The 10,316-nt window shown below is 46.9% G+C and overlaps 1 protein-coding gene across 1 annotated transcript; it reads right to left on the minus strand.

Moving 5' to 3' along the window:
* Nucleotides 1–954: 954 nt before the first annotated feature.
* LOC126486652 (arylacetamide deacetylase-like 4) lies at nt 955–9,316 on the minus strand. Its single transcript, XM_050118995.1, has 4 exons — nt 9,149–9,316; nt 4,014–4,230; nt 3,269–3,332; nt 955–1,729 (listed from the first exon to the last, which is right to left on the minus strand). The coding sequence occupies exons 1-4, from the start codon at nt 9,314–9,316 to the stop codon at nt 955–957; spliced, it is 1,224 nt and encodes a 407-aa protein (XP_049974952.1).
* Nucleotides 9,317–10,316: the final 1,000 nt, after the last annotated feature.

Raw genomic sequence — 10,316 nt, forward strand, 5'->3', positions numbered from 1 at the left:
ATTGTTCGTGGAAAATCTGGCCCTCATCCCAAGGATCCAGAACACTAACAGGAACGCATTACATTACCCTTAGAAGTGAGAGACCTGGTTCCAGAGAAGGAACAGTTGCAGGGAAGAATGTTGACAACTCATCACTTGTATGGTCTGGACAACAGTGCGGTGAGGACCAGTGTAACATGGGAATAACACATGAACTTATTGCCTTCTTCTCCTAGGGACAGGGGTGCTGTATACCAGGGGGCTTCCAGTGTTCCCAGCATAGCTGCGACTATGAAAATCCATCTCATGGTGAACAGGGATCTGAGACAGGAATTCTGAAATGTGATTCCAGGGGTGTGCAATTGCACTCAGAGCTCACCCATCCCTCTAAATCCCTTCACAGTGCCTTTTTCCCAACCTCTGTTTCTTAAACATTCCCACAAAAAAATCATGACAGAATTAAGGCAAAGGGTGGCTATTTTCAGAGAGTTTCATTGAAAACTCTTTTTCAGGATGAATAGAAGCAACATTGATGGAGCTGTGACCAGTGACCTTGCCATCATTAGCAAAAACATGATGGCTTCATTTGTAGGAATGGCGTCCAAAATATTTTTGTCACGATTAATAAGAGTTCACCAGTTACAGTGTGATTCCATGGTATTTATTCTACACAGACTAGGTAAATATTCAAGAATTTTAAAGAACATTTTTATGAATACAATATGTGTTTTACCTAATGAAAGAGTAGAGACTGTGGCAGGATCCAATACATGATATCAGTGGTATAGGAGGGGAGCACAAATTAAAATTTGTTTGACAGGAAGTCAAGAGTTCTTTGATCCATGTCCTCATTTCTTCCTGGATCACTATTATTATTGTTTCATCCTCTCCTTTCCCCCAAACATATAACTAAGCAAAGACCCCATGAAGCATAGGTCTTCCTAGTCCCACTCCACAGAAAGCCCAAGTTTACTATCAAATACCCTTTATGTAATCAATGACAGCCTTTGCAGCTTTCATAGAGCAGGGGAAAGAAAGATACTTCTTATCAAGCAACATAATGCATCCGTGAAAGCCATCTTCCACATGGTACCAGTTCACAGGGACCCCCTGGTCTTCTAAGCGCTTCTTGTACAGCAACACATCATCTCGGAGGATGTCGTTCTCACAGCTCACCAGCAATGTCTTAGGAAGCTGAGAAATGACCTCGTCATCTGCTAGGACAGGTGAAATTTCTGCACTCCAAATGTGTTTGGTTTCTAGATAGGCAGCCTCATTAAAAGGCCCAAGAGACTCTGGTTGTGAAAATTGTCTCCAAAACCTACTGGGGATGTTTTCATGACTGATCCATTTCTGGTATTTCTTCCACTTATCCAGAGGTATAACAGCACCTGCCAACATGGCATCTTTCCAGGAGAGGTCAATGGCCAGGTATTTACACAGACACATAAACAGCATGTCTCTGGTAAGGAATGGCACGTTTTTGCTCTGCTGATATGATGGCAACTGAAAATTGACGACATTCAAAATTGGTTGAATCAGGACTTGTGCCTGGACCTGGGGTAGACTGGGAATTCTGGTTAAGACCTGCATGACAGTGGCCACAGCCCAACCTCCAATACTCTCTCCACAGAGAACCACCCGGGATGGGTCCACCGCAAAGGATTCCAGGTGCGTCAGGAAGTAGATGGTGGCACTCAGGCAATCATTGGCAAGGACAGGATGATGGTAGCTAGGAAGCTTGCGGTACCTGAGGAGTAGAGAGCAAACACAGCAAGCTACTTTACAATCGGGTCACTGGAGGCCACTTCGGTCATCGTCCTCTACTTTCAAAGCGGACCAAACTTGACTCAATCCGCAGAGTGATCCTAACAAGTAAACATGGCAACCCTCACTTTCCCTTCAGGGACTTTGAGGATCAGAGGGGTCAGGATGCTCCATGTCCACCCATACTTCTTCCCATAGATGAGCACACCCCATACAGAACGCAGCAAGTTCGAAGATGATGTCTTAGCAAACAGAGCAAGCAGCAGAGATCCAGGGACGGCTACTGGATTCATCTGGTCCCCCATCTTGTGAGACTCACCTTTCCCTGATGTGTGAGGCACATGGTGAGCAGTATTAAAATTCACCCCTTGACACACTGTAAGTCCATGCCAGTGTTAGTAATAAGGCATTCATTCTAATGTTTATTTTCCTGTGGTTAAGCAAAAGTGTTAGGAGATTAGGCAGTTGGACTCCTTAATGGGGAGCTCTTAGACTCCTGCAAAGGAGGCAGCTTGGAGAAAATGTCTGTGAGTCTAGTCGTCTGCTAGACCTCTAACACACAGGTGATTTTGAACACCACACGAACATTAAGGAAGCTACACAACAGTCTTGGCCACTTGCAACTAAAACACAGCCCTAGCAACTGAAGTTGCAGCCACCACCGAAAGTTTTCAAACAATTTGAAATAGACTTTCCTTATGATGTGAAGCCAAAGAAAAGGAATTACCCAGATTATATGCCTATCAGGACTCTAGCCCAGTACAGAAGGGACAATATAATGCTTCTCATAATCACAATTCTATATGAAGGCCCGCTGACACCAGGGCACACACTCTTTTCTGATTAGATTAGCATGCTGTTGTGTTAATTTTGTGAGCCAGCTGGAAGGCATCTTCCTATGTTGGCCACTGCTTGGTTTGCAACATTTGACCCAATAAACAGCCTCTCACTAGAAGTTATTTCCTGATTGCTTTTGTATAGCAGACGGAGCAGGTTACCAGAAGGTAGTAGCGGTGCCAGTAACAGCTGAGGCTGCAGAACCAGAGGCACAAGGGCTACTGATAGTCTGATAATGATGATAACTGGCCCGTGGAGGAAGCCAGAAGCCTTGAGAACAGTGATAGCAGAGCCACGGGGAATATCCAGTGGCCATCCAGGAGCAGAGGTGAAGCCGCAGGAATGGCAGTGAGGGGTAGCAGAGGGGCAAGGCTGACAAAAGAGCTCAAAGCCAACAGCAAAAAGTCAGGGAGACAGAGGCAGCAGTGGCCACAACAGGAGAAACAAAAGCTGGAGAAATAGCAGCTGTAGCTTTAAAGAGCCAAGGGTGTTAGACACTCCATGTGAGAAACTGTGAATAACCCATTGTCAAGACCTGGGGTATGGGGACATCCTAGACAGGTGTACATAAAAATATATAAGTAACACCCAAGTTCGGGGCCCCTTTCTATAGTCTAATGTCACCCAGATGGTTCCAATAAATACCCTAGCATATATGAGCCCACAGTCATCTCAGGATGCTCACCCCACCATCAGCACCACAGAGTCTGTTTCACTGGCCAGGAAGCTGCAAAGGCCATGGTAACTGTCTGCAAGAGAAAAACCCAGTATTAAAGCAGCTGTGGCAAGAACCACGCACTTTCCACCACAGAGCCCGGGACAGCAGCTACGTTGGTGGACCCAGAGACGAAGTCTTCTCTCACAAGGTCAGAGAAGTTTGGTGTCTACAGCACATGAAGGGCAGGAAGAGAAGCAAGAGACAAGATTGGAAAGGGCATCATGGGGTACTGGAGGGGCTGCAATGATATGTTCTAAAGTGTATTTTTGGACTCTTCTGGTGGGAAGAGAAGACTGAAGCTTAAGAAGTGGAGGCAGGACACAACTTGGGTTCAGCAGTGAAGGGGATGAAGTGACTGGATTTTCTCCACCATGCGCCGGCCAAGCTGAGGCACGGGCACGATTCAGAGGGTGCTGTGAAGAGGCAGAAAAGGTCAGTGCTAGGAGTAGAGAGGAAAGAAAGGGCTCACGGCCATTTCCAGGACAGTCCTTCTCTGACGCACTGCCCCAAGCTAGACTTAGACCAACACAGAGAACTTTGCCGCTTAAACTACAACCCACTGACTGGGGTGAGCCCCAAACTCCGCACCCATCCTCTCTTTAAGAAACTCCAACGTCTCCCTGCATCAGCTCCCTCCTGACAAGTCCCCATGAGAACATGTGTCAGATTCTACCTTTGATGAAGCTCCCCACATCACGTGGAAGCTACTTACCCAAGCTTCCAATGATTGCACCTCCTCCATGATAGAAGACGATGCCTCGCCGGGGTTTGGAAGACACTGCCTTGGGCTTGAGCAGCCTCACAGGAACTGTTCCAAAATGCATGTCAGTCGCCAGCACGTTAGGATCCTTCTTTATCGGCATTAGGCTTATGAGAAACTGTAAAAACCTGGGCATGGCACAAATTCTCAATTTCTCTAGGATGTTCCCCTGTAGTAGACAAAGGACGGAAAGTGTGCAGAAGTAGCACAAATTCTAATTGTTCTTAGTAATAAAAACCTGGATGATGTGGAAGTGATTTCTTACTAATAAAGAAACTGCCTAGGCCCATTTGATAGGCCAACCCTTAGGTAGGCCGAGAAAACAGAACAGGATGCTGGGAGAAAGAAGCTGAGTCAGGAGTCGCCATGATTCTCCCACTCCAGACAGACGCAGGTTAAGATCTTCTCTGGTAAACCACCTCATGGGCTACACAGATTATTAAAAATGGGTTAGATTAATATGTAAGAGCTAGCCAATAAGAGGCTACAGATAATGGTCTAGACAGTGTTTAAAAGAATACAGTTTCCGTGTAATTATTTCGGGCATAAGCTAGCTGGCGGCCAGGAGCGGGGGCGGCAGGGAAGCGGCCCGCAACTCCTTCTACACCTGGAGTCAGATATAAGTGTGACTGCCGGAAGATCAGAGAATTAGGGCAGCCAGCGCCTAGAGAGTTCACACCTCTACCAATGCTCAGACCAAAAGGGCGATCCTGTCCTCAGACTGCCGCCTCAGACTGCATCCTCAGTCTGACTGCCTATGCTTCACACTGCTGCCTCAGACTGCTTGCTCAGATTGCGTCTACTCCAGTCTCCTTCCGCCTTATAGTCATCTCTCTGCCCAGCCATTTCATTCTGGTCTACACCTCCTCAGTGCTGGGATTAAAGGCGTGTGATCCCAAGTCCTGGGATCACCTTCGTGTGAGCTCTGTTTCTCTCACAGACTGGAGCAATTTCCTGTAGCCCAGGGTAGCTTCAAACTGACATTCATCTGCCTCTGTCTCCCTGGTCCTGGGACTAAAGATGTGTGTCACCACTGCCCGACTTATAAAAGCTTAGTTCTGCAATCCAGTCTTCAGACAAGCTTTAGTCATTAAAAACATAAACAAAATATCAATCCAGGTGCGTAATTGCTGAAGCCACTTGGCATTGCTCAGGTGTTGTCACCAATTCCCACCTGCTTACCACATGTCCAAAGGGATCATGGGGACATAACTCACTATTTTATATGTAATATATATATGCATTGTTTTCAGATAGGGGAGCCTGTTTGAACTTTACTTCCCACAAGGTCCTGAATGAATGGTGATGTTGTTGTGATCCAAGTGTTGACCTCACTTCATCAAAACTCATTAAAATTCCATTGCCAGTAGTAAGAGCTGGGCATTTTAAGAAGCGACGATATGATAATCTCTCGAGTTGTTTAAGTCATGTATGAATGAGTGAGGTCATCTGGTTTTCTGTCTCATGAGCATAGGCCTCCTTTTCTAGTAAGAGATGACATGAGATAGCCCATTGCTGAAACCATTGCTCTAGAGCTTACCAAACTCTAAACTGCTTGGGGTGGTGAGAGCAAGCCAACAAGGGGTGAAGAAAAACGACAGGAACCCCATGGAGGTGCCTCAGGATGAGACAACCAGGCTGTTGACACAAGTGATGGACTATTTTCACACTATTTCACCTTGCTAACGCATTTTTAGTGTTTCTTTGGGCCTGAATCGCAAGGCTAATTTGCCCAATTTGCATTTTCTCAAAACCATCAAGAGTGTACTTAAGTACATAGCTATTGCATGGGTGAAAAGGGCTCTCCTAGAGACCATACGTTTGTTAAATGAAAACCCCAAGTGCCAGAGAGGGGTTACCTCCCTACAAGTTGTTGGCCAGGGAGGCACCTGAGGCCCCATAAAACACAAAGGCTCTTGCCACTGATGTTGGGTACATGCCAGGACCAGATGGTAAGCCTATTGCTAAAGACACTTCATGGTCTAGTTGCAGTGCAGGGAGGTAGGAAGCTGGGACGGAGATGGGAGGTTTCTTCTTACTGGCTCTCCAATAATGCCGAAATGTGCTGTGTGGAGTTCTGCAGCAGGAGGGCTGCTGCAGGAGGGCTGCTGCAGGAGAGCTGCTGCAGGAGAGCTGCCGCAGGAGAGCTGCTGCAGGAGAGCTGCCGCAGGAGAGCTGCCGCAGGAGAGCTGCCGCAGGAGGGCTGCTGCAGGAAAGCTGCTGCAAGAGAGCTGCTACAGGAAAGCTGCCGCAGGAAGGCTGCTGCAAGAGGGCTGCTGCAGGAGGGCTGCTGCAGGAAGGCTGCTGCAGGAGAGCTGCCGCAGGAGGGCTGCCACAGGAGGGCTACTGCAGGAAAGCTGCTGCAAGAGAGCTGCTGCAGGAAGGCTGCTGCAGGAAGGCTGCTGCAGGAGGGCTGCTGCAGGAGGGCTGCTGCAGGAGAGCTGCTGCAGGAGGGCTGGTGCAGGAGGGCTGGTGCAGGAGAGCTGTCCCAGCAAACCCTGCTCAGCTATGGTCCCTGCCTGCTATGGCACCAAATGCCTGGCAAGGTGTTCTTGCAGAGGAAATACTGACAGGATTATTGTGGGACAATCAACATCTTCTCCATTGCATGTGAGACCCACTACACATGAGAGAGTTCATGTCTGGTACTGTAAGCCAAGACGAAACCTAGTGGTTCAGGAGGCCATAGCATCCAGAGGGGAATCTCTGACACTGTTTGTTGAAGGTTTGTGATGTGCTGGGTAAACTCCTTCTGATCGTCTGTGCATCAAGCACTGTTGTTGTCACCCTCAGAATTCCTTTTGCAATGGAGAGTGTCCCACAGAGGACCAAAAACCACCAATGAAACTCCTGAGAACAAGTGACCACTGGTAGGGCACAATGGCTCAATGGGCAGCCTGAGAGGGCATCTATTTTTCTGATCCCAATTGAGACTCAGCGTACTTGAGGAGGAAAGGGGTTATAAAGATTGCAAGTAAAAACAGAGAAAGAGGTAGAGAGTTGTACAGCATTTCTTCTGGAGGCAAACATTCCCTCCGAAAAAGAGCAGGCAGCTCCTGAGACTCAAAAGGAACACTGCCCAGCCCTGGAAACAACTGAGAGTCTATAGGCAGTAGCCACCTACTAGGCAAGAATGCTTTGAGCAGAGGTGCATAATTAGATTCTCACTCCTGGCAGGCTGCAGAAGGATCCAAATGAGTGCATATTCAAGTTCAGAGGTCACATTCTAGAGAAAGACACCCTCCACCTCCATTTTATATTGGTGGCTGCTTCTTCCTTGGAGGCCCTAGCTGCACTGCTCAGAATCCTTTGGAATTATGAAGACACTGTTGCAAGTATAGAATTGCTTAGGTGGTTTCCTTCCACAGAGCCAGAGGTCTACGGGGAGAATAACCCCATGCATGCTAGCCCACTCCTGCTCTCTACCTCTTCAATAAATAATAAATGATATTCAACAGTTTAGAGCAATGCCATGCCATGTAGGAAACTTTCAAAGAACAAATAAGTATTCTTTATTTTGTTGTTGAGGCCGCAATGCAAGGCTAATCTTTTGATTTGGGGCCCATGGAATGTTTTCAGACTCTTTTTCCTCCCACATAAACATCGTCTCTCTCCTTTCTCTGTTTTGGACTGTGTGAACATCAACCACTTAGATTTCTTCATGGTCACTCTTCTCAGAGGCAGCTTGCCAGGGGTCTCTGGACTAGAGAGATCAGGCAGGGTCTCCCGCATAGACTAGCCAACACTAGACTCAAGTCCACATCTTCTCTGTACACGTAGCACATGTCACAAGCCAGTGTCAGCAGGTACTTAGCATAGGAGTTGTTTTTAAAGTAAGGTCAGAATCATCCACATGTCTCTCTGCCTTTGGAGACACAAGCCAGCATCAGCAGGTGATTAGCATTGGGGCTACTTTTAAAGTGAAAGAGTAAGGTAAGAATGATCCACATGTCTCTGTGCCCTTGGAGATCCAAGGCCCTCATTTGTAGTGCCAGGAGCCCAAATTAGCATGTGACCCATACACTTGCTTATTCCTCTAAAGTGGTCCATTTTTGTGGTGGGAAATTTTCACAGGGCAGAAATACATGTTTTTACAACTTTCCAGATCCTATGAAGCCTGATCAAAGTGCCAGATAATGCCCTTCAGAAGTCATTGCTTCAGTTTAGATGAGGACTCTGAAAACAGAGAAGTTAGCCAAAGGGCTCTCGAGCCAGTGAGAACACAGTAGCAATGTTTCCCAGATATCCTGGCTGTGAACTTGTTAGCCTTCTCTTTTGCACTTCCCCCTCAGCTCATCTTAGAGGTAATCACCGTGCAATATCTGGCAAACGCCAAGTCCCCAATCAGAGTTTTGACGTCAACACTCATTCAAATTGCCAGATTATCATATGGGGCCAAACAATCCTGCACTCATCTGCTGAACTCATTAGCATGTGCTGAACTCTGTTCCCAATTTCCAGCCCTGAAGGCTAGCTCAGAGCCCCACTGACTGTGCACCTATGGTAAAGGGCTCGGTGAAACCATTACATGGATGTCATCAAATAGGGCAAGTTAATCTCTGTCTTTGGAGTCTTGAGTGCACGTAAGGAATTTCCTAGAGACAGGGACATGGAACAAGAGGCAAGGGAGCTATGACTGAATGCTGCTTGGGATCTATCAGACCTTAGTGGGTAACACCTGTGTCTGAAATTATTTTCTTGATCTTCAGAAAATAGCTTCATACCCAAGACCTGTGATGCACCCTGTCATAAGGCCCCTCAATAGATGGGAGTGAGGGATGGCCAGCTTAATGATAAGGCCAGTCAAGACCACATTGTGAGATCCTTTCTCAATAAAAAAGAAGAAGAAAACTGAAATTGGAAGAGAAAAAAAAAGAAGGAAGCAAAGGCGAAAGCAAGGTTGAGGAGGAGGAAAAACCAAGAAAAGAAAGCGGAAAAAATAGAAACAGGAGTAAGATGTGGGAGGTGAGAGACTTCCCCAACTCAGTCTCGTGAGAACCTAGAGAAAGAAGAGATGGTAAAGAAAGGAGAAGGGCAAGGTGCAAAGAGAACCCCCAACCCACGGTGGGGCCCAAGAGAAAACTCACCAGTGCTATCAGGTACTGTCCAGTGCAGTGCATAAACCATAACTTGGCTGGATGCTTCAGGGTAGAAGGAATATCTGCCGTGAGGAAGTTTTGAATAGCAACCCATACAAAGACTCCCAGTAAGAATGTGGGCAGCCCTGCTAGCAGCAGCAGCCAGAGCACAGCCATGACCCAGGTGCCCCAGGAGCTGTTCTCCTGAGAAACTCACTTCAGAGCTTGTGTTGAAGAGCACCTGATCCTGTTTTACAGATGGCTGCCTCCACCCTTTCCTTCTAGCCTATGTCCAGCACAGGGAACTGACCTGGCTCTCAGTCCACACAAGCCAGCCAATGAGAAGCAGGGAAATCAGCCAGAAAGAAATAAGAAAGAAAGAAAGAAAGAAAGAAAGAAAGAAAGAAAGAAAGAAAGAAAGAAAGAAAGAGGGAAAAAGAGGGGAAATGAGGGAAAGAGGGAGGGAGGAAGAGAGAAGGGAAAAGAAAGAGAGAGAGAGAGAGAGAGAGAAAGAAAGAGGGAGAAAAAGAAAGAAAAGACTGAAAAATCAGTACATCATTCCTACTCTCCAAGAAGAAACTGAGAAGGGGGCTTCCACAGAATTCAGGGTTAAACTCTCACTATCACCCCAGAAATTGTGGGCACCAAGAAGAGGTCTGACAAGGGCTACACAGGCCTAAAGGTCCAACTGTATGAATGGCTTGTAGTTCCTTCAGCAGAAGAATCCAGGTAAGATGAGCAATGCATTTCCCAACCCAACTCGGTGGCCTACCACCATCTAACTGGTGATTGACACAATGCAGGCCACAGAGACTTGAGGAGACTCTTCTCATTAAAATCATCAGTTAGTGGTCAACAACAAGATGTTCAGCAGGTAAAGTAAAGGACTTGCCAACAGAACTGCCATCCTGAGTTGGATCCTGAGACTCACATAGCAGAGAGAGAGAACTGAATCCCCCACGCTGTCCTCTGACTGCCCCACATGTGCTCTGGTAAGCACAAGACAAGATCTGCTGAGTAAATTGAGAACATAGGGACCTTGGGAGAAGGTTGAAGGGGAGGGGAGAGGCAGGGAGAGGAGCAGAGAAAAATGGAGAGCTCAATAAAAATCAATTTAAAAAACGGGGGAAAAAACGAAATTGTTGCAAAAAATATAGGACCCAAGATGAAAAATGAC

Source organism: Alexandromys fortis, unplaced genomic scaffold (assembly GCF_014885135.2).
Source record: "Alexandromys fortis isolate MF-2015 unplaced genomic scaffold, M_Fortis_MF-2015_v1.1 scaffold_140, whole genome shotgun sequence".
Taxonomy (NCBI): domain Eukaryota; kingdom Metazoa; phylum Chordata; class Mammalia; order Rodentia; family Cricetidae; genus Alexandromys; species Alexandromys fortis.

Excerpts from the sequence above, each read along its gene's own strand:
- LOC126486652 (XM_050118995.1), bottom strand. The coding sequence starts at position 9,316 with ATGGCTGTGCTCTGGCTGCTGCTGCTAGCAGGGCTGCCCACATTCTTA. Across the intron at positions 3,333-4,013 it reads TGCAATCATTGGAAGCTTGG|ACAGTTACCATGGCCTTTGC; the intron begins GTAAGTAGCTTC and ends TTTCTCTTGCAG. Across the intron at positions 1,730-3,268 it reads TCTGTGGTGCTGATGGTGGG|GTACCGCAAGCTTCCTAGCT; the intron begins GTGAGCATCCTG and ends TCTACTCCTCAG.